Below are 21538 nucleotides of genomic sequence, written 5' to 3'. Positions count from 1 at the left end.
ATTAATCGAGTTGACCAACTTATTCTGACCCCACATCACTTGTCTGCACTCCAGGCTTTTACAGCTGCTGTCTTTGCCAGAAGGAAAGATATGCTTTCAACTAATGCGGTAGCAACATAACCTCAAGCACCTATCAAAGATCAACCTATTGACCTTTTCAGGCATATTATTATTCTATTTTATTTTTAATTTATAATTTTTCCTTTCCTCATCTCTTTTTTTTTTTTTTTCTTCATCTTCCCACTTTTATTTTCTTCCATTTTTTTTTTAATATCTATTTTTTTTCTTTATTTTATTTAATTTATTTATTATATATTCTTTTCTTTTATTTATTATTTATTTTCTTTTATTATTATTATTATTATTATTATTTTTTTATCAAAACCTGCACCACGGGTGAATGTTTTTTTTTTTTTTTTTTTTTTTTGCTGAAGTCCCTCTGGAATGGGCCCCCCAGAGGATCCTGGCCCACCTGCTGGCAACACCGGGTGAGTCAGAGTCTCTTTCGAGACGTTACGTGATATACTGGAACTGGCCCACCTTCCCGTGGTGTGGACGAGTACTCAGAATCATCTGTCCAGGTGACTGATGCTTCTGGGTAGCCAAGCAGCCAGAACAGAACAACAGAACACACACATAATACACACAAACCGACGTCACACACATCTGGCCCATCTGTAGTGATACTGTTCTTCACAGAGATACGAGGCGGAGTTGAACGAATGTTCTAGGTGCCGCCCTTTACATATACACATGTCCACACACCCTAATCGGTGTCGTGCCATCTTTTTACTACTTTGGTTATAGTTGACTTTGCGCAGTCTTGCTATCGCACTCGGTGACAAATTACTGATTTGGTATCTGACGATTAAGCTTCTTTGAAACTTCCTAAATGCTTATCGCGATTCATTATTCTTGTTCGTGATATCCCTCCTGTTATTTTATTCGGAACCTTTCAGTGAATTGCTTGAAAAATGCACTCAGTAGCGTAGAATTTCATGCTGAATAGAATTCAAGGCGTGTTTCCGAATTCATCTTAAAATATTTTTCGGACAATCGATTTTCCAAAAATCATCTTGATTTCTTTACACAGTTCAGTACACTTTCATGGACTTATTCGACATTGCTCAAAGTTTTGGAATATATAAAAAAACAAAACAATCAGAGGTATCGATAGCAAAGATGATACTGCCGCAGATCCTGATATGATTTCCGTTAAGACTGTCAGTTGTTTTCACTAATTGCAACTCGCCGTATGTTTAAGTATTCCCTTCATTACTTGAAATAAAGAGGATTACTTAGTCGGATACTCAAAAGTAAAAATGTATCGTCCTGTATCTATTATATATATTTTTTTTTTGTAAATTTTCAACATCAATAGAAACACCGAGTCTACTCCCATTCATATACGAGCAGAAACATGGTTTTATGTCAGAGAGGCGCGATATTTAAAAATTAAGAACCTCTGCTTATGGTTAAAAGTATGTATCTAATAGGACACATTTTTTAAGTTTGTATTTATTGTGAATAATAATACTTGCCCATTTTTATTAGAAAATGAACCATGAGCTAATAGCGTGTTCGGTCGCCGTTGAATGGAATTACTGCTCTGACAGTGTAGCACGTGGTCAACAAGATTCTGAAAAATGAAGACATGAGAGATATTGGACCATTCATTAAAAAAAAAAAAAAATCTCAATTCTGGAGTAACGAGAGCAAAGGACTGTGCTTATGAAATTCACATTTTAACAAGATGGGAGGATTGTACCTCTTTCTAGTTCATTCCCCAGTATTGTTAATGGAATTGAAGTCCGGTAATTGAACTAGCTATGGCTAATGTTCGAAGTTTACCTCGTGTTTCCCCAAACCACCCTTCGCACATTTAGCACGATGGATGTAGTTGCATTGTAATGTTTGAAGTATCGCTATCCATAGGGGGAAAACCTGTAGTATTGCAGAGTGTACCTGATCAGTTAGAGCTAGGTTGTTCAGATATGCTATGTGCGTTCATGATTCCTCCATTGGGATCCGGAGACCAAGGGTATGCCATGAAAATATTCCTCTCTCTCTCTCTCCTTTACCTTATACATCACAAACTATGTGACGTGTACCTATTCAGTTTACATTTTTTGCATGGATTGTTGCATAAAGCTGAAACATCATGATCCCACTAAAGTGGGCAACTAGTGTAGTAACACACACAGTAATTATCCGCTTATTGTTAACGTGGATAATGTTAACACTTTTATGAAATCTCGGTCAGACGTATACTAATACATAGGTATTGTAATCCGTTTATTGTAATCGGCGCTTTCGGTTCATGTTATCGCTTTATATATATTGCATTATCGCGGTTACGCATTTGAAGTGGAAGTGATTATCCCTATTTGTTCTTGAACTCTGACACGTTGCGTGACTAGTTACTGCTGTTGCTTCTTAGTTGTCGGTGTCGTTAGTACGTGAAAGAAAGTACTCCTAGCAATCTATTTTACAATACAGTATTAACCCTTTTTAATTCTTGATTTTAATATTTTCTTTATTTGTTTTTAATGGTTCTTATGGGAATCCAGAAACTATGACGGTTTCATTTTTAATAATGACCTTCCCGAAGAAATAGTGAAGGGACGCTCAAATTAAACTTTTGCTTGCTTGTTTATGTCTGTATATATAACTTTTATGCATAAAAGTTCGACGCTGCGCTTTATGTGAAGTACTGCTTAATGATATTAAAAATAAATATTTAATTTCAAATAGCGACTCACCTCCATCCTCTTCTTCGAAAGCAATGGGAACTAATCCATAATATTTTCCTGCTGTATAAATTAATCCACGATCTAACTTCACCAGATCGGCTTGTTTTTCGTATACTTTATGGACACAGTCTAGCCTACGTTAAACATAATAATAATTGTTAATTAACTGAAAACATATTACAGTATTGATTTCCCATAAAGTTTAAAAGAATCTTAAAATGAACAATTAATGAAAAGTTTAAGTGATTGCTAAAAGTGACCAGCGGCGAAATATTTTTACAGTAGGCAGGAAGGTACTTCCAGGATTTCTAAAGCATTGTTTGCAGGGCCGGATTTATCTAGTATGAGATCTTAGGCCAAATTATATGAACAGGGCCCAAATTTGCAATTAAACCTTTTGTCTTCACAAAATAAAACTGGGGGAAGGGGGAAGTAATAGCGAGGCTCCCGTGGCTTATGCTTAAATCCGGCTCTGGTTATTCGCATTTAGAAAGCTACTTACGTGAATGCAAAACTGAGACACGTAATAGAGGGAGGAAGGGGGGGGGGTGGAGCAAATGTATTAAATAATAATATATGAAGTTTAATTTTTATGGTACAGTATTAAAATAAAGTCTCACTCATACACAAACTGATTGTGACACCTGTTTATATCATTACCGGAGGAGAGTCCTATGCAGAAAAATTACATGAAACAGAGAAAGCCAGAAATGGCGTAACGAATGCCTAAAAGGAGAAAGAAAGCGGGAACCTCAGTATAGTGTCTTACTTGGAATCTCCAATAATAGTCGAAATGGTTTTGATGATTTCGGGGAGAGAGAGAGATCTGGAATAGCAAGTAAGTTCAGCTATAAATGCAAGGATACGAATTCGGGATTTATTTATCTTTAATGCCTCTCCAATCGTACTACTATGTTTCATACCACTTAGCAAGGAAACGATATGTCGCCCTATTTCATAATTCTCCGTTATCAAAAGAATGAGACTTCTCTCAAGACTGCGGACGAACTACTTAGCGCGCATAGCAAGGAAGGTAGAAGAGCTAGGAGAAATAAATAGAACCAGGAAGAAGAGTTAAAATCCTTGATTGCTGCGGTGCTTATGTAAAATGCGGTATGGCGTTTTATGTTTTCACTGATATTTAAAGTCCAAATGGTTGGGAGTGATATGAGAGGTGTTTTAGTGAGTATCTATCTATTTGTGGGTGGGAAAAAAAGTTTCTTTAGCTATTCCAAATCAGTGCAATTCGTGGATGGTATTCCACTTTTGTCGAAATGTGGGTAGTGAACAATTTGGAAGAGATGTCTGGCTAAGTAAGGCATATAATAATAGCATGGTGACGTTTTAGACCTTGGTCTCATCTAATCTATGTTGCGGGGGGGTCAGTGAGTTACAAAGTAAGGGGGGAAATAAGTAGACAGCAAGCCGACCTGAACATAGCATTCATTTCACAACATAACTAAAAATATTTATGTACTTATCACATTACTTTTTAAAATTCTGGAAACCTGGTGAGTAAAAAAAAAGTCTTCGGTTGCTGTCCTGTAATCAGTCACGCATATTATTTGCAACCTCTGCATCGGCAGTAAAACGTTTTCCACTAAGCTGTTGTTTAAGTGGACCAAACAAATGGAAATCGCTAGGGTTGCAGTCCGTGTTGTTGGAGAATTCAAGAAGTTTCTACCCCTTTTCCGTATCTCTAACTATTGTCAGACGATATCATTTTGTTTCCAGCCAGGAAACTGATGGAGTGCTAATGTAATCTGCTAGGGCTGCGTTAGGCCAAGATAGAAACCATTTGGACTATTATTGGAGATTCCAAGTATTAACAGAACAGTACAGGTAAGAGTTCAAAGTTTTTAATAAGCATATTTTGAATGCCAATTTTAAATAAAAACGAAATGATTTACCTGTCTCTGCCTGACACACAAAGAAATGTATCCGGGACATCTGACATCATCTGTTGACAATCATTGTTATCCTCTTGTGATACACACAGACGAATTAAGCCTGAAACATAAATTGTCGTTAAAACGCCAACCGAACAACACTTATTCTAAGCACCTCTGTTATATCTGGGTACTATTAAAATAATTGATAACCAACAGTGATATTCATAATAAAATTGAGGAACATGGTGTTTCTTGCTAATGAAAACAGCAAAGATCACCACAAAGAAGAAACTTCAGCAGTCCTCTGGTGTTTCAGAAAAGAATTGGCAGGCGTCCATGACAGGCGTCCATGAAGCAAAACTTGTTAAAGAACACAACACAACCGCTGATGTGTTTTCCCGGTAACCAACTCTTATACACTTCAGTAATTTGGTCATCAGCATAATACATAACACATGAAAATCTTAAAACCACAGAATATTGAATACTCAGATGGTTAAGCAAATCCTTCACAGTAACAAGAGGAATTCAGTACGAAACATGTGGACACCATTGAAACTTAAGAGGATGGACAAAATAATGGAAACACTTAATATCAAAATAGTAATTTTTGTAATGACTCTTCTCTATTAGTGAAGCGTTACTTATTCGAGGTAGTGCAATACATGATAACTCGTTGGGAAGGATGATAACAATGAGATACAGTTGAAATGACACTACTATCGTAGTTTCCCTTTAAGAGTGTTTATGGTGTTTTTTGCACCTATGTCATATAGATAATTATATATAGATAATTATACTCTTAAAAATATTGTCCCCTTGCATTTATTCTTAACCTATGACGTTTTTATGAACCTGCAATGATATTTTTTTATTTTTATTTATTTTTATTATTATTTTTTTGTTTCTTGCGTGTGTGTCTTTCCTTTGAAGGAAAGACGATAAATACTGATGTTTATTAATTTGGAGATGATATAAAAAAAGGTACATGAAGAAAATTGTCGACTTATATGAATTCCAGAGATGTCAAATTGTTAGTTTTGCAGGGACATGGCCACTGAAGAACTAACTTATATTGCCCATCTGTGTTATCTTCATAAATTGTGTTTTCTGGACGAAGTGTCCAAGTTTCAGGGAGAAATACCTTGCTATCTACGACAGACAGACTTGAGACAGACTAACTCAACTACGGAGTGAAAAAAGCCCATAAAAGTTCCTTGCATCATTGACAGGATTTGAACCATTTCCATCCGATGTGGAGAGGACGGTGATTATAAATAACCACTGTTCTCCCCGACCAGACTCAACTGTATCGAAATTGATCTAATTTCATTTCACCAAGTATGGAAAAACAAAATGCGATACGATGAATTGAGCCAGAAAATCGAAGTTGACTGAAACAGACTGAACACTGAAAAATATTGTATCCTGAAAATATAAAAGTTACCGCCTCAAAAATAATTGCAGAACTGGATTCTCAGCAATCAAATTTCTAGTTCGGCGAGAGCTTAAAAGTTGAAATTTATGGCAGAATGGCTATTGCCAAGCCACTTGTTGCTGAAAGTAATACTAGAAAGAGGATGCAGTAATGAAAGAGGTGTAATGAGCACAAAAACTGGACACTTGATGATTGGAAACATGTCATATTTTCAGAAGAATCATCATTCGCACATTTTTCAACATCAGGGAGAGCTTACGTTTGGAGAATGCCAAACGAAGCACATCATCCTGACTGTCTTGTGCCAACCATTAAACATTGGAGGAGGATCAACAATGATTTTGGCAGCGATTCTTGGTACTCTTTAGATCCAGTCATCAACCTAAACGGGCGAATTACTGCCACTGATTACTTTGATGTCCCGAGTAGCCAGGTTAATCCTATGTTGCAAACATCGTTTCCCATAAACGATGCAATCTTTCAAGATGACAATGCTTCAACACACTCACATTCCATTCGTTTTATTTGTACACACAATTATTTAAAAATTATATACAAAACTTACAAAGAAGATATATATACAATTTTATATACATTAGCATTCTCATTATACATATATAAGATACTATATTACATATGAATGTGTGTGTGTGTTACCTGTATCAAGGGTGGCTCCTAGACCTAAGCCCATCTCCACCTTGCACGTCTGTGTTGGCGCAGTAACTGCAAAGCTTTATGTATTAGTGTATGGTGTGTCGCTTATGTAAGTCCACCTCGCCACCAGGGAGCAGCCAACACCTAGGCAGCCGCTGCCCGCCCCCAGGCACAAGGAGCCGAGCCTGGGTCTACTATCACCTTTAGTGCCTTTTACACAAATCCCGCACCCACCGGAGACAGTGGGTGCCAGCAATCCCGTCCCCAGGTTGACTAGTGGAAAAAATCCAAGCCTCAGCAGATACAAGCCAATTTGAAAAACTCCAATAAACTTAGCGACGTAGATATTTATATTTGTACAAGATACTAGAATTTTAACTCTAAATCCTAGTAATACAATTAAATTTACATATCTTAAAACAAGTCATTCTATTTATATTTAATGGAATACAAACACATATATAAACTTCTCAGCTGTCAGATTTCTATTCGGATTTTGGATTTGAGTTCTTAATTTAAGTCTTTTCTTAAAGACCGATTCTGCAAAGGTCTTGAAAGTCTAAGTTTGTTTTGTTCTCAACTAGTATTTTTACATTATCCTCAACTAGACCTGGAACCTGATTAAGTAGCAATACTCAATGGTCTGTATATTGCGGAAAAAATAGTAAAACATGGATCCAGTCCTCCATTTGACCACAGGTGCAAAAAGAATCCGGCACCAAACCTCTGTCGAAAAGTTTGGCTTTCAAAGATCCATGGTCTGCTAACAAATACGTCGTAAACATGCTTGGTGCAAACCATGAAACAGAAGGGTTGTGTAGAAGCAAACTCAACATTTTCAATATACTTCTTTATGACTTTACCATGCACAGACTCATTCCATCTACTTTGCCAAATACTAACCACTTCTCTCCATAATCTTTTCCATTCAATACACTCACAGACATATGTCCAATCTTGGTCCGAGGAGCACGAAACTGAGGATAAGCATCTCCCATGGCCTGCGCAATCACAAGACTTAAACGCCATTGAGCCACTCTGGACATATTTGGAGAGGAGAGCGAAAAGCAGATTTTCTTCATCACTCAAGGAGCTCATGGAGGATCGTTTCAAGGAGCTTGAAACGTTCCTCCATGAAGATTGGCCCAATATTCTTAGGACAGTTAAAGATTCATTTGAATCAATCTATTCCACGTAGAATACAAGATGTTTTAAAAGCAAAGGGTGGCCAACACCATATTAGTGCATACCTGCAACTGTTATCATAGATGTTCCATTATTTTGTCCACCCGTTGTATATCCCTTGGCTGTGTTATTATTTGAAAAGGGCACCGTAGCCGAGTAGGCAACGCAAGGTTACGTGTGTGTGTGCCTGAATGACCATGGTTCAGTCCGGCGTGGCTACTAGATACAGTGCTGTTCTTGTATTCTCTTTTGTGAACTCCCTGACCTTATTTGGACTGCCCAGTGTTTATAAACAGAAAATTTATCTATCTGGCGTCATCTGACGCTTAGTAGGACTGAGATTTTCCAGAGGACAGAATATTGAAACACTATGCTCCAACCTTACCACCTTGAAAAGCCCTCACGGGATGTTTCTATTAAATACAGTAGATAATCCTAAATCGTTTCGAACTTCACTGTGACAAATTCTATTCTGCTAAGGCTTGCAGAACTGATATTTTACAGTAAGCAACCCCGCCGCAGTACTAACTCCAACCCATATACAATCTTCAACTAATACCTTGTGAAATATGTCGTGCCAACCAGGCGGAAACTGTACTGAAAGCTTTTCATTCAGTGATGCTTTTCTGTGAAGTTTTTCAATAATTCATTTAATAAATTTAAAAACTAATTCTTCTAACTTTATTAAATGTGGCAGACCCACAACGTTGCATTTTTCTAACATTTTGGGTATTATTATACACAATTGAATAAGCAAATATACTGTAATTTATCCCCCCCCCCCAGTTTGTTATGTTCTCAAAGGGGGAGAACCTTCTAACCGTGTGATGTTTGTTAATGCCATTAAGGTGATGTAGATTATAATATTCAAATTTAAATAATAAGGTATTTCATTTCAAAATAATTTAATTTCAACTATGGGTTATTTAATTTCAAAATATCGTATGTAATTCAAGAAATGGGGAATCTCTAAATGAATTATAAGAGATATTTACATCGAATGTATTGAGTCAAAGATTATGTGCTAGAGTCGTGAACTTCAGTGCCTCCAATCTGTGTTAAGGAAACTTGTTTTGTATTAAAATGCATTGGGTTATTAGTAATCGAGTGAGCCATGCTAAAGGATTCACAGAATCCAAGTTTCACTGAAGTCGCTTACAACGTTTCCTTTTCCTTTTCTTCCTTAATTTATTTTTTGTTTTTTAATTTAATCGCGTTTAAAGATGTAAATCATTTCTGTCCAGGAAATCAGCCTTCTTCCTCAATACACTATCTCTGTTTAGGGACGATTTTTATCAGTCTTCTCAGAGAAAATCTAGGATAGGAAAGGAAATATTACTCATCATATTTTGCTGGTAATGTGTTGAGTTATGGTCTGCTTTTGCCACTAAGATAGATTTAATACAGAACAATATCAGGTATAGTATAGGTGAACTACTATATTTTAGAAGTTCATAATAGGGGAGAACTGAATAGTCACGGACACTTAAACAAATACTAATATTATTGATTAAAAATGTATTTATTAAAGAAGTAGGCTAGGTCATGTAGCCTTGCAGTGTGAAAAACTCAAGTAGAGAGCTTTAGCGGGAGGCGGGGAAGATGATAAATCGATTTTGAGTGATTAAATACTAAGAGTAATAACATTTTTGTTTATTCAAAAGGGTTGTCCCGGACACTCTAAATATACACTCATAAGCCAAAACATTATATTCACCCCAGCTCCATGTGTGGACGCATCGCCTAGGAGTGACGTCACACTGGTGTTGCATGTATAGTGACAGCACTGGTAGTCAATACGAAGTTTGAACGGGGAATGATTTGCAATGCTAGGAAGGCTGGGGCCAGCATCTGAGCAACAGCAGGCATTGTCGGCTGTGTGAAGGTTGCCATAGTGAGGGTGTGGCGAGAATGGACCCAATAGGAACGAGGAGACCACAGCTAGTTGACAGTCGAGTTGAACGGCGGTTGGCACGTGCTGTCCGGGACAACAGACGGCTCATGATCACTCAATTAAAGGCAGACTACAACCAGGACGCACAGAAAAACGTTTATGAGCACATCATCCAGCGAACGTTCTTGCGGAGTAGGCGACCTATTCATGTGCCCATGTTGGCCGTCCGTCATCGACACCTCATCCTGTAGTGGGCACAGGACCACCGTTCTTGGCATTGAACGACTGGAAGAGTCGCCTGCTCTGATGAATCAAGGTTCCAGCTCCATTATGCCGATGGACGTGTTTCTATTCGACGGCGAGCAAGTGAACAGTTGCAACCAAATGCACGGCTAGACGAAAACAGGCTGGCGGCTGTAGTAACATGGTTTGGGGGTGGTTTTCATGGAACATCACTGAGTCCCTTCATGTCCATTGAATCGCCTAATCCTATTTCGACATTGTTGCAGACTAAGTTTTTTTTCCTACATGGTGATTTTGTATCCAGATAGCGCTGAACTCCGCTTTGGACAAAACAACGCCCTTTGTCACCGCATTGTGCAGGAAATGGTTCGATGATCATGTCCAAGCATTTCACGTGTTGTCCTGGCCGCCAAATTCCCCCGACATTAGCCTCATCGAACATTTGTGGGATGCAGTGGATCGCCAGTGCCTCGTCTCGTTGCCGATGTTTGGGACATTTTTCTTTTCAGCTGGTCCAGGGTACGATTAAGTAGGTGGGCATAATGTTTTGGTTCATAAGCGTAGTTCTTTTCAATAATACAGTAATCGCAGGGATAAAGAAGATCATTTGATTCAGCATCAGCACAATCTTCACGTGCCCAGCATTTTGAAAGTGCATATTGCATCCTGTTGTCAGCAAATGATGTCCGTCTCATTTTCTGTAACTGCTGGGATTCAAAACAGGAGATTTGACTTTTTTTTTTTTTTTTTTTTTAAACAACTAATGGAGCAGATTTCTTTTACTTTTATAATGTAAAGCGACTTTCATGATTATAATTTCAGGATTTGTTAAAGTTCAGTACTCTTTCCTTTAAGAGAGAATTAGATCTACCGTTGTGTTGTAACTTCTGCACAATGATTTTTATGTAAGGACTAGAAGTCAGGATTTCACTTTTTAGAGCTTTTTCTATCCTTCCTGTTGCTAGCACCAGACAGCGGTGATAAATTCTTTTTAATATTTCTTTTGGTCCATTTATTCTTAGGGTTGTCATCAATTTCTATTTAAGAGTAGCTGTAGATTGTTTAAATGATGTTGTTACACTTAAGTTAAACTTACAGCTTCACTTAGCATTTTGAGGGATCATTCAAAATGCTCGTTTTTGAAACTTTTGACTTAAAATAATTGAATATTATAAAAAAAATATTGTTTATTTGATTTAATATCTATATAAGTGAATGCGGACTGAGTTGTTTAAAGTGAGCGTGAGGTTCACTTTAACAAGATATTGTGTCTGAACTGCTGCATACTGTGGTCCATTTGCTTGTTTACAGGATGGAAAACTACACACCCTTCTTCGGAGACTAATTAAAAAAAAAAAAGTCCACAAACATAAGTTTCTTTTGTTCCGATGGGAATCGAATTCATGCGCGTGAGGGAGTGAATGAGGACTTTGTAAGAAAATGGAATAAAAAATTAGCGTTCTTCTGTTGTATTTCAAGAATAACAATACAGTATATCAAAATCAAGTTAAAGTAGGCCTAGTTAAGCCTTAGCTATGCACGTAATCAAAATAAATTATATTACACTGTTACCAATGTGGGTTAGTTTTTCGCAGAACTGCTTTGCAAACTTTCTTAGAACTGTTATCGGAATGTGCGATAAAAGGTTTGGTAGATTTATGTTTGGGTAGAAAGTTTCCATACTAATCCATGCATGCTATGCATGGTTGATACAGAGAAAGCAAGCGACCGCCTGTGACCTGGCCTCAATTACCCTGTAATGGCTCAAAGTCCAAAAAGGACTCCGCCAATTATGTGGACTCTTGAAATATTCATGTGTTGAATTTACCCAACATTCATTTCACATTCTTTGAAAGCCGCCTACGAAAACACGTGCCAACTTCCGTGACGGTTGAAAGATTACACTACATATGCCTTGTACCAATTTCATTCCCTTCACCAACTAAAGAGTTCTTCCCATCGGAATGATAGGAACCTTTAAAATGAGATTGTACGAGCTTTCCAGTGAAGCATTTTTGAATGGGATCACTCAAGTTCTGGTTTTAAAAATTTAACTGTTAAATAATTTAATACTGTTTGATAAATTAATATAGGGGTAGGATGGAGGTGTGAGATTTTGTTTACAGTTAGCTTTTCGGTATTTATTGAAAAGCAAATCAACCCTTTCAGAACGTGAACAGTTAAGTAACAGTCCATTCCATTTTTATTGGAATTTTAAAGTTGAGCTACGAAACAGATTACACCTCCTGTTTAATAGGACATGAATGTCCTATTAAACAGGAGGTGTAATCTGTTATGTTAATAAAAATGGAATTTGATAATAATCATTTTAAAAACTAAGGAAGGTACACTTCTCAGATCTTCGCACTTTATGGTAGCAGCTGATCACTAACCGTGCTCAAAGTCATTTTTATAAGAATAATCTTATCGTTGCTTGTTTTGTTATCCAACAACTTTTATTAAAAATATAAAGTCAGTTAGGTAAATAAGTAAATGTAATTTTATTTTTTTTAACAGCTACTAGACGTAAGTAGTATTATAATTAATTCAAGCTCATTAATACTGTACTTGCTAAGGGAAATTTAAGTAGATGTGGGAGATTGGAAAATATAGTGTTCACTCAATAGAAGACTGTATTTCGAAGTAAAGGGAAAAAGTGCGTTACTTTTACATGCTTTTGTTTGATATAGATATTTTTAACAAGAGTAATTTTCTTCTGTTGTATTTCAAAAATAACAGTATATCAGAATTAAATAGAATTAACTATTATTGGCTGGGAAATATGGTCTGTCAGCCTCTATTTTTTTCTATTTGATTTTATCTAAACTTCATTTTGGAAAATAGCGGTTCATGTAATTCCATTTAAGGACGTTTTGGAGATCATTAATGAGAAAGATTATAGAAAAGAGCTGCTTCTATCGAATAACCCAAACTTTTCCACATAGTGTAGAAGGACATAGAATATAACCACTGTTCGACTTATTGCTTGTCGTTTGACTCGACCACTTTGTTTTTATTTCTATGTTTATAAATCGCATTGAAGTACATAGAATTATGTTTATTTATTCTTTTAAGTTGCGCTATTTACAGTATTGATTCATGTTGTTGGCCTGTATATCGTATGTGGCTATCTTATACAGTACTTGTAATTTGTTACGCATGGCTGACAACAGTCCATAAACCCGAAGGTAAGCTTGCAGGACCCATGCGCTGGGGTGGAATCTTAGTATATCCCACTATGTCCACTACCGCGGAGTAGGGCGCATTGTAACTCTACCACCCGCCTATAACTGTCTAAGGACGAATAACAGTGAATAGTGGGTTCACGGAAGAGCACCCACGGAAAAATAGTGAAAGATCGCAAGAAAATTAGATAAAGAAGCACCACCAAAAATGGCAATATTACAATGGAATTGAGCTGTTTTTCACAGGCAAGTATTTTGGGAAAGCAAAGAAAGACCTGAAAACGAACTCTAGAATTTTAACAAAAATAGATAGAACATTTATTATTTTTATTAACATATAAAAACGAATAACAAATAAATGCCCTTAAATTGCACAATACCGTAATGGGTTTGCCGCTGTACAAATCCATTACGGTAATGCCGTACAGACCTGTGAAATAAATGGTGAACAGTAATTTCACCGTTTTGAACTGCTTTCAAATAAATGGAATGTTCGAAAGGGAAATTATTGTTAATTTAAAAGGGATCTCTACAGTTTCTTTTCAATTGGCAGACCACATTATTAAAAGAAGTGTTAAAAGTGTTTATGCTAACAGTTGTTCAATTGAAAGTATTCTCTGCACTTAAGTTCGCTTATGTCAGGCACATCGTCCCGCTGAGTAGTCACTTATTTACTACTGTTTCGGCCGACCGGGCTAGCCGAGTGGGTAAAGTACCTGCCCGGCAACCCAAAGGTCGCGGGTTCGATTCCCGCTTCGGGCTTGGATCAAAGTACTGCAAAAACCTTGGGAGGTGCAATATGGCCACAGAAGCCGATGCGCCAACAACTACCAAATCAAAAAAAAAAAAAAAACTACTGTTTCGAAACTTCCTCACGGGTAGCATAATGGAACAGCACCACCTATATAATCTAGGTGGCGTTGAGCGGAATGGTGCTACTGTTACAACGGGAAGGGCAGGAAGTGTTTTGAATAGCCCTCGACTCTCTCCTTCTGTAGGCAATATCTCTGATCTTGGGAATTAGGGATGTAAAAACCCAAGCGATAGGAAAACTGAATAATAAGTACTTGGTTAAAGTAAGGGGGAAAAAAAAAAGTTATATTCTGGGCTAGTTTTAAAATACAGAAACGCTAACAATTGAAATAAGGAAAATTACTAATGTAAATTATGTGAATAAAAATGTTTAACCAGTAAGCAAAAAAAAAAAAAAAAAAGTAGATGTAGGCATTCTTCGGTGATTAGAGAGGAAAAAAAAAAAAAAAAAAAAAAAAACAACGCTTGACAAGTTTGAGAGATTAATATAATATTTGAATGGCATGTTGGATAGGTTATCTTGATCAAAATACTGTACTTGAAATGAAAGCATTTCACCTGTGTAGTGTTTTGAATCTGTTTTCTTATTAATAGAGTCTAAGAATCATACGAAAAAACATACATTTAGGCCTGACGTAGCCCACCAGTGGTCAAGAGCGAGAGTGCATAGCACGCGTTCCTTGAGTGGACCAGGGTTCAAGCCCATGACTACTAAATACGATAAATATTTGTACTGACTTGGTTGTAGTGCCGGAGTATAAACAGAAAAAAAAAAATTAATTTACAGGTATGTTTCACGAATGTTTTCTCCCCCACTTCTTCAGTGTTTGCAATCCTGCTGTTGCAAAAAAAAAAAAAAAAAAAACACTCCAAAAGCTAGAGGACCCAATTGGCCAACTATGACTTTCTTTTTAATTTCTTTACAGTAAAACTACTAATCCCCCTCCCCACGCCAGATTCACGAACGGGTTCCCTGTGCTCTTTAACAAGACGCCTCCGTAGCCAGGTGGGTAGGAGCCGCAGTGCGTAGCACACGCTTCTTGATTAGACTGGGGTTAGAGCCGGTGATCACCAAATACGGAGATGCAGAAGGTCAAGAAATGACCACCGCATATCCCCGGAGCAATATGGCCTTAGTTGCTAATGCTCCTAAAAACTAAATAACAACAACTCTTTAACAACCAATCCAAACCAATTTTCCATGTCCCTGACCTTTCGCGTTCCCCCGAAACACACACTCACACTGTTAGCATAATCGTTACGATAAAACGGGCCTTAAGTTCGAATCCCTAGTTGAACTTTTATCAACCTTTTCTATTTGTCAGAATTAATTGGCCTCCGGAGAAGGTTGCATGACCTTTTCTCTCAGAAACTCTGGTTTACCATTCAGCAAACTGGAAACTTGACCACAGAATACGATTCTGTTTTAACAACAAAACAAAGTGGTATTACGACTTCTACAACTAATGCAGTAGTGTGTGTGCGTGCGTGCGTGCTGCCACTGTTCACGAGGGACTCGCTACAGACTATTTTAGTCTGTAGAATTTTATAAAACTATTTATTTTCATAAGAGGCTCGGATAATGCCCAAAAATTTAACAAGGGACACTCTCGAGTTCCTTCCAGCACATCACTGCCTAAGTGGAAGGTCAGATGTTTGTTATTTGGAGCATTAGCAACTAAGGCCATATTACTCCGGAATATGCGGTGGTCATTCCCTGACCTTTCCGCATCCTCCGTATTTGGTGGTGATGGACTCGAACCCCGGTGCTACGCACTGCTGCTCTTTCCCACCTGGCTACGGAGGCGCCGCACATCACTGCAGCTTTGGCAATATTAATTCATGAAAATATGAAATGGGAAATAGCAATTCAAGAGAAGACATCACTTCTGCACCACAAATTTTGCGCGTTAGTCGGCAGCTATCTTTAAAAACAGATTCTTACACAACTGCAACCTGAAAATTTACATGAAGTAACGTGAATTGCAGTATTTACTATGGCAATGTACGTAATGCGTATCATATTTGTTATTTATTCACATTAAATGTGACTCTCGCGATGACCAAGTAAATGTGCTACTATTTCCTGGTAAGTCCTGAAAGTTTTAGTGATAATGAACATCACTGAAAATGTCAGAACATTAATCTGACAGTTTTAGTGATGTATATTATCATGTTTTTTTTTCTTTATGTTCGCTATTATTTTTTAACGGTTTCATAATTCCATACAACTGTCTGCATAGCTAATTATCCATAACTGTCACGGTTCAAGATTTCAAAAACTAGGACTCTTCCCTTGAATGGAGCATAAATCAGTTAGACACATATGAATGTGTTATCTGTGACAAAGCAATACTTCGTTTCCTGTATTCTAATCAAGAAAAACATTGATGAAAATAACCGACTAACTTGTTACAATGTGATTACAACTTCCCTTCTTTTTTAATTTTTTTTTATACAAGACGTTGAGAGGAGTAGGGATATAAAAACCGAATGATTGGCATGATTATCAGGGAAGTAGCATAAAGTTTAAACAATATAAGTAAAATAAAATCCCAGGACACGCCTTACCGGTTAGACCATGTTGCACACCTCGGACTTTTCCAGTAATATCGTCTAACTTTATAAATGTATTATTTTATTCAGTTGTATCAACTTCTGGATCTGATTTCTATATAATTTCTTCCATAATTTCTGGATTTGAATTCCGTTCGAAGAAACTATCTAAATTTCTTCGAACTTCAGCAAATTTCTTTGGTTTGTGGAAGCGAATATCGCCTCGAAGCTTGATAAATTTAAAAACGACCACTACTTTCAAAACACAGTTAGTAGATGGCAGCTGTCTCTAGAGTTTCTACAGAAACTGTTCAGAATATATATGAGAGACGAATTTCTAGAGAATATGTAGAGGCCTAGTTTGATGATTTGCGTTGAAAGAATCGTGAAACGTATAGTGCGTGAGCAAAAGAATGGAAACACCTGTGATAAGAGTTACAGGTGTGCACTAATATGATGTTCTGCCACTGTTTTCTTTTAAAAAGATCTTGTATTCTACATGGAATAGATTCGAATAAATCTTAGACTATTTTAAGTCTAAGAGGCCGCCGTAGCCGAATGGTCAGGCGCTCGGGTGCATAAGTACACGTGCCTTGATTGATCCGGGTTCAAGCCCGTGACTGCTGAATACGGTGTTGTTTCTTGTATTATCTCTATTTTGTGAACTCCTCTGACCGTGTGGTCGTCCCGGAGTATAAACAGAATTTATTTATTTAAGAGGAATATTGGACCATTCTTTTTGGAGGAACGGCTCAAGCTCTTTGAGTGATGAAGATGGAGGAAATCTGCTTCTCATTCTCCTCCCCAAAAACACTGTGGTTCGATTTAAGCCTAGTGATTGTGCAGGCCATGGGAGATGCTTAGCCTTAGTTCCGTGCTTAGACAAACATTGGACACAACTGGCTGTGTGTATTGGAGTATTATCATCTTGAAACATGGATGAACCTGGCTACTCGGAACATCAAGGTTATCAGTAGCAGTACTTCGGCCGTTCAAGTTGATGACAGCACTTCAAGAATACCAAGATCGCTGTCCAAAACCATTGTTAATCCTCCATGTTTGGGTTGGCACAAGACAGTCAGATGATGTGCTTCCTTTAGCATTCTCGAAACCTAAACTCTTCTTTATGTTGGAAAATGTGTGAATTATGATTCGTCTGAAAATATGACTTGTTTCCAATCATCAGGTGACCAGTTTTTTTATTCATTGCACCCTCTTTCTAGCTTTACCGTCAGTAACAAGTGGCTTGGCAATAGTTGTTCTGTCATGCATTACAACGTAAGTTCTCGCCGAACTGTTTTGCTAGAAATTGGATTGCTGGGACTCACATTAAATTCTGCAGTTAATTTTTAGGCAGTACTTTTATGTTTTCGGGATAGAATACTTTTCAGTGTTCGACTGTTTCTTTCAGTTAGCTTTGATTTTCTGTCACAATTCGTCCTATCAGATTTTGTTTTCCTATAATTGCTGAATCAGATATCGCTTTCCATACAGTTGCTCTGGATGCATTAAACAAATGAGTAGTTTTAGTCGCCTAAACGTGCACCACTAACAATTTGATCTCTTTGGAATTCAGAAAGGTCGGTCATTTCTTCATGTAAATTTTCGTATCACCTCTAAACATTAGCTTTTGTCATCTTTCCTTCACAATACTATTTGCAAGAAACAACAACAACAAAAAAAAAAAAAAAAAGTGTGCGCCGAGCATGCATAGCGGAAGTTAAGCGAAACTTCTTTAGGCGAACATTTATCACTTGACCGAGGATCCCGTATGAATGTCGCAGGCAAAAAATTTGCATGAATGGTGGCCTCGGAGATATGAGACGTTCCGTTACAAAGTCTAGTTTCGGAAAGTGCTGTGGCATCGGATGATATTTAAAACCATTTGACTTCGATAGAGTCGGAATCACTTTGTTCTTGAGAGAGCCACGACGGCTGATTTACATCGTTTTTGAAATCAAAGCCGATCACACACGGAAGAGACTGAACCGAAATAATTATCTAGCAATGTACGTTTGTGCGTGGATGCTTTGGTGTTTCTTAAAATCCTGTTACTGTTCCGGCTGTATATTACGTGTTGAACGATTTGATAGAGTACTTCTGTCAGTCGGTTTTGGCTTCTTCGCTTTTCGTTTACAACTGGGCTTCGAGGATTCTTCATCATTTTCATTTGCAGTATCAACTTCCATGACTCCTTCCAAATTCAATTCTAACATTTCTGAGGAGAAAGCTTTGAAGATGTGGATGGACATTCTCCGGCTTCTTTGTTCAAGTCAATCGCGCGCTGTAATTTCTTCCGCTGTCGAAACAGCTTAGATTTCTCCTTTGTACTCATTGGAGGTGGTTTCGGTGGTCGCATTGTACGTATACGTGCGCCGACCGGGTTGGCCGGGTGGGTAAAGTGCGTGCCTGCCTGGCAACCTAAAGGTCGCGGGTTCGATTCCTGCCTCGGGCTTGGATGAAAGTATTGCAAAAACCTTGGAAGGTGCATTATGGCCACAGAAGCCTATGCGCCAACAACTACCAAAAAAAAGTGCTCTATACGCCTTACAACGCTCACACTGTTAGTCTTTGGCATGTTGAATTATAAATTTTTTTATTAAATAAGGTGGAGAATGACGAAAGAAATAGCATGACGCAATCAGTATGGGTACTGATTGGGTCATGCGTCGCTCGTGCCTGGTACGGAGTGGTATAGTGGTGGTGGGGGATGTTGTTGTTTGTTTGTTATTTGGTTTTTAGGAGCATTAGCAACTAAGGCCATATTACTCCGGGATATGCGGTGGTCATTCCTTGACCTTTCCGCATCCTCCGTATTTGGTGGTGACGGGCTCAAACCCCGGTCTAATCAAAAAGCGTGTGCTACACACTGCTGCTCCTTCCCACATGGCTACGGAGGCAGGTGGTGGGGAAGGGACGAATCATTTCGTGTCGCATTTTCTTGGCGATTTTTGTCAATCCACGGATGCATTGCATGTGTACATGCGGCCTTACAACGATCCCCCGCTTTACGATGGACACTCCATAACAAAATACCGTTCACTATACAATATGATGTAAGCGCCGGTCATTATGATCACGTTTACGAGTTGAATTTTAATTCTATTAACTGCGATTATAATAAGTGAAAATAGGAGGAATATTATCCACAGGCTATAAAAGTAAAGATATAAAGCACATATTAACACTTTATTACCTTACCAATTAACAAAATTAAATGATACGTGAAAATCAGAAGAATATTTTCCACAGGTTAACAAAAGAAAAAAAAAGAAAAGGAAGAGGCAAAAATTATAATTTTGTGGGAATACCCAGTGTCAATTACACTGGGTATTCCCAGATGGTCGCCCTCCCAACTACTAACCGTGCTTAATTTCGGTGATCGCACGACAACCGGGGCGCATTCAACTAGTACGATAGTTGGTCGTTCAGAGTGCGTGTAATGCGTTAACGCATTTACTCCCATTTGAAACTGCCCGGAGCGTGCCTAAAGAAGTTTCACTTAAAAAAAAAAAAAACCAAAAAAACAAAAAAAAAAAAAAAAAACCCACACAACGTTGTTTTGTCCACCCCAAGTATTTATACGTCTGGACCTATTTGGTCCTGTACAGGGGAAAAAACCAACTATATATGAGCATGCTCACTAAAGGGCTAGTGTTTATATTAATTTATTTATTTCTGTTATACAATTATATATGCTATTCAATAATGAGGATCCTCTGTGATAGTACAATGATTTCTCAATTGGTCATTTGTTTAGAAAGGTCTAAATTCGAATCTCTCGGTCTAATCTGAAAGGACTGTTCAATTGGACTTGCATCAACCGGTGAAATACCACCACTTTGCTTATTGGAGGCTTGAAGTGGTGAAACCCATGTTTAGTCTCTAGAGCAAAGTTTCCGGCATCCCCCCCCTCCCAATACTTTTCCTTCAACCCATGCACGGTACCAAGTACTATAGGTTTTGATACCTCTCGTGTTTGGGGTTTTCATAAAAAAAAAAAAAAATATTTTTTAAAAAATGGCACATTAGGACCAAAATAAATCGACGCGCCAAAAATACTTTGAAGAAAGCGGACACCATAAATAATTACATGACGTAAATAAGATATGCTGTTTGAGAAAATTATACAATAATAACGATCATGTTAACTGCTCGCCCTGTGGCCGTGAATGGATACATTGTAAACGTTGCACATGATGTTATTGAAGTAAAGAATTCTGAGTATATTACTGGCAACCCACTTATCAAAATTTTCCAACAACAAAGGCAAATTTTATTTTTAGAATTATAGGTGCTTCTTATGATCAATGTTAAAAAAAAAAAAATTTCCAAAATTTTTGCGTATATACGTCTCTAAACCCTGTCGAAGGGCACTGTTTCCTCTATAGAAATAAGCATATCAATACGATTTTTAATAATATAATACATATTTCATTTTATCCATAGTTCTTTAGCAATTAAAAAAAAAACGCTCATATTTAATGATAATGTTATTAATTGTTAATTTTTACTCACCGTTATTCTCTGCGCGTAATGTCACCGCGAATGCAGCGACCAACCCAAATGCGAATTGCAGCCACATCTTTAAAACTGACAAGTGAATGTTTCAGCTGGAAGCGGCCTTTTAATCTGGCCGTCACTTCCTGCGGAGAAACCACGTGACGGTGCAACATCCAATTCAAATGATGCATTCCTAGAAGTAAGTGCCATTTCCTAATTTTTCCAGTAAAGACCGCAACCTCACGTTACAAAACCAGTTCTGTCACCTGTGTCTACTTTCCCTTTTCGAAGGAGGATACACTGGTCAGGTGTTCATCACAACATTAATGCGCTTTCATGTTTCGCAAGGCTACTGAGCACGACCAAAATTTGTTTTTGACAGTTGAAAGCTCCTGATGCTAATTAGATTAACATGTCGAATT

At 37.7% G+C, this 21538-nt stretch overlaps 1 protein-coding gene across 1 annotated transcript in view; it reads right to left on the bottom strand.

Annotated features, from left to right (window-relative positions):
- The window catches only part of LOC150078204 (transferrin-like), a 37899-nt gene extending 16690 nt beyond the window's left edge, over positions 1–21209 (bottom strand). The window contains exons 1-3 of the mRNA XM_090385025.1: positions 21132–21209; positions 4664–4763; positions 2763–2887 (exon numbers count right to left, since the gene is read on the bottom strand). Of these exons, the coding sequence (XP_090241151.1) occupies positions 2763–2887; positions 4664–4763; positions 21132–21198 (292 nt within the window). The 5' untranslated portion in view covers positions 21199–21209. The remainder of the gene's footprint in view (positions 1–2762; positions 2888–4663; positions 4764–21131) is intronic.
- Positions 21210–21538: the final 329 nt, after the last annotated feature.

The sequence above is a fragment of the Mastigoproctus giganteus genome, chromosome 11, assembly GCF_048544385.1.
Source record: "Mastigoproctus giganteus isolate SK-2022 chromosome 11, ASM4854438v1, whole genome shotgun sequence".
In the NCBI taxonomy this organism is placed as follows: Eukaryota; Metazoa; Arthropoda; class Arachnida; order Uropygi; family Thelyphonidae; genus Mastigoproctus; species Mastigoproctus giganteus.
Note: the sequence above shows the minus strand (reverse complement) of the source record. Positions and strands in the feature narration are given on the sequence as shown.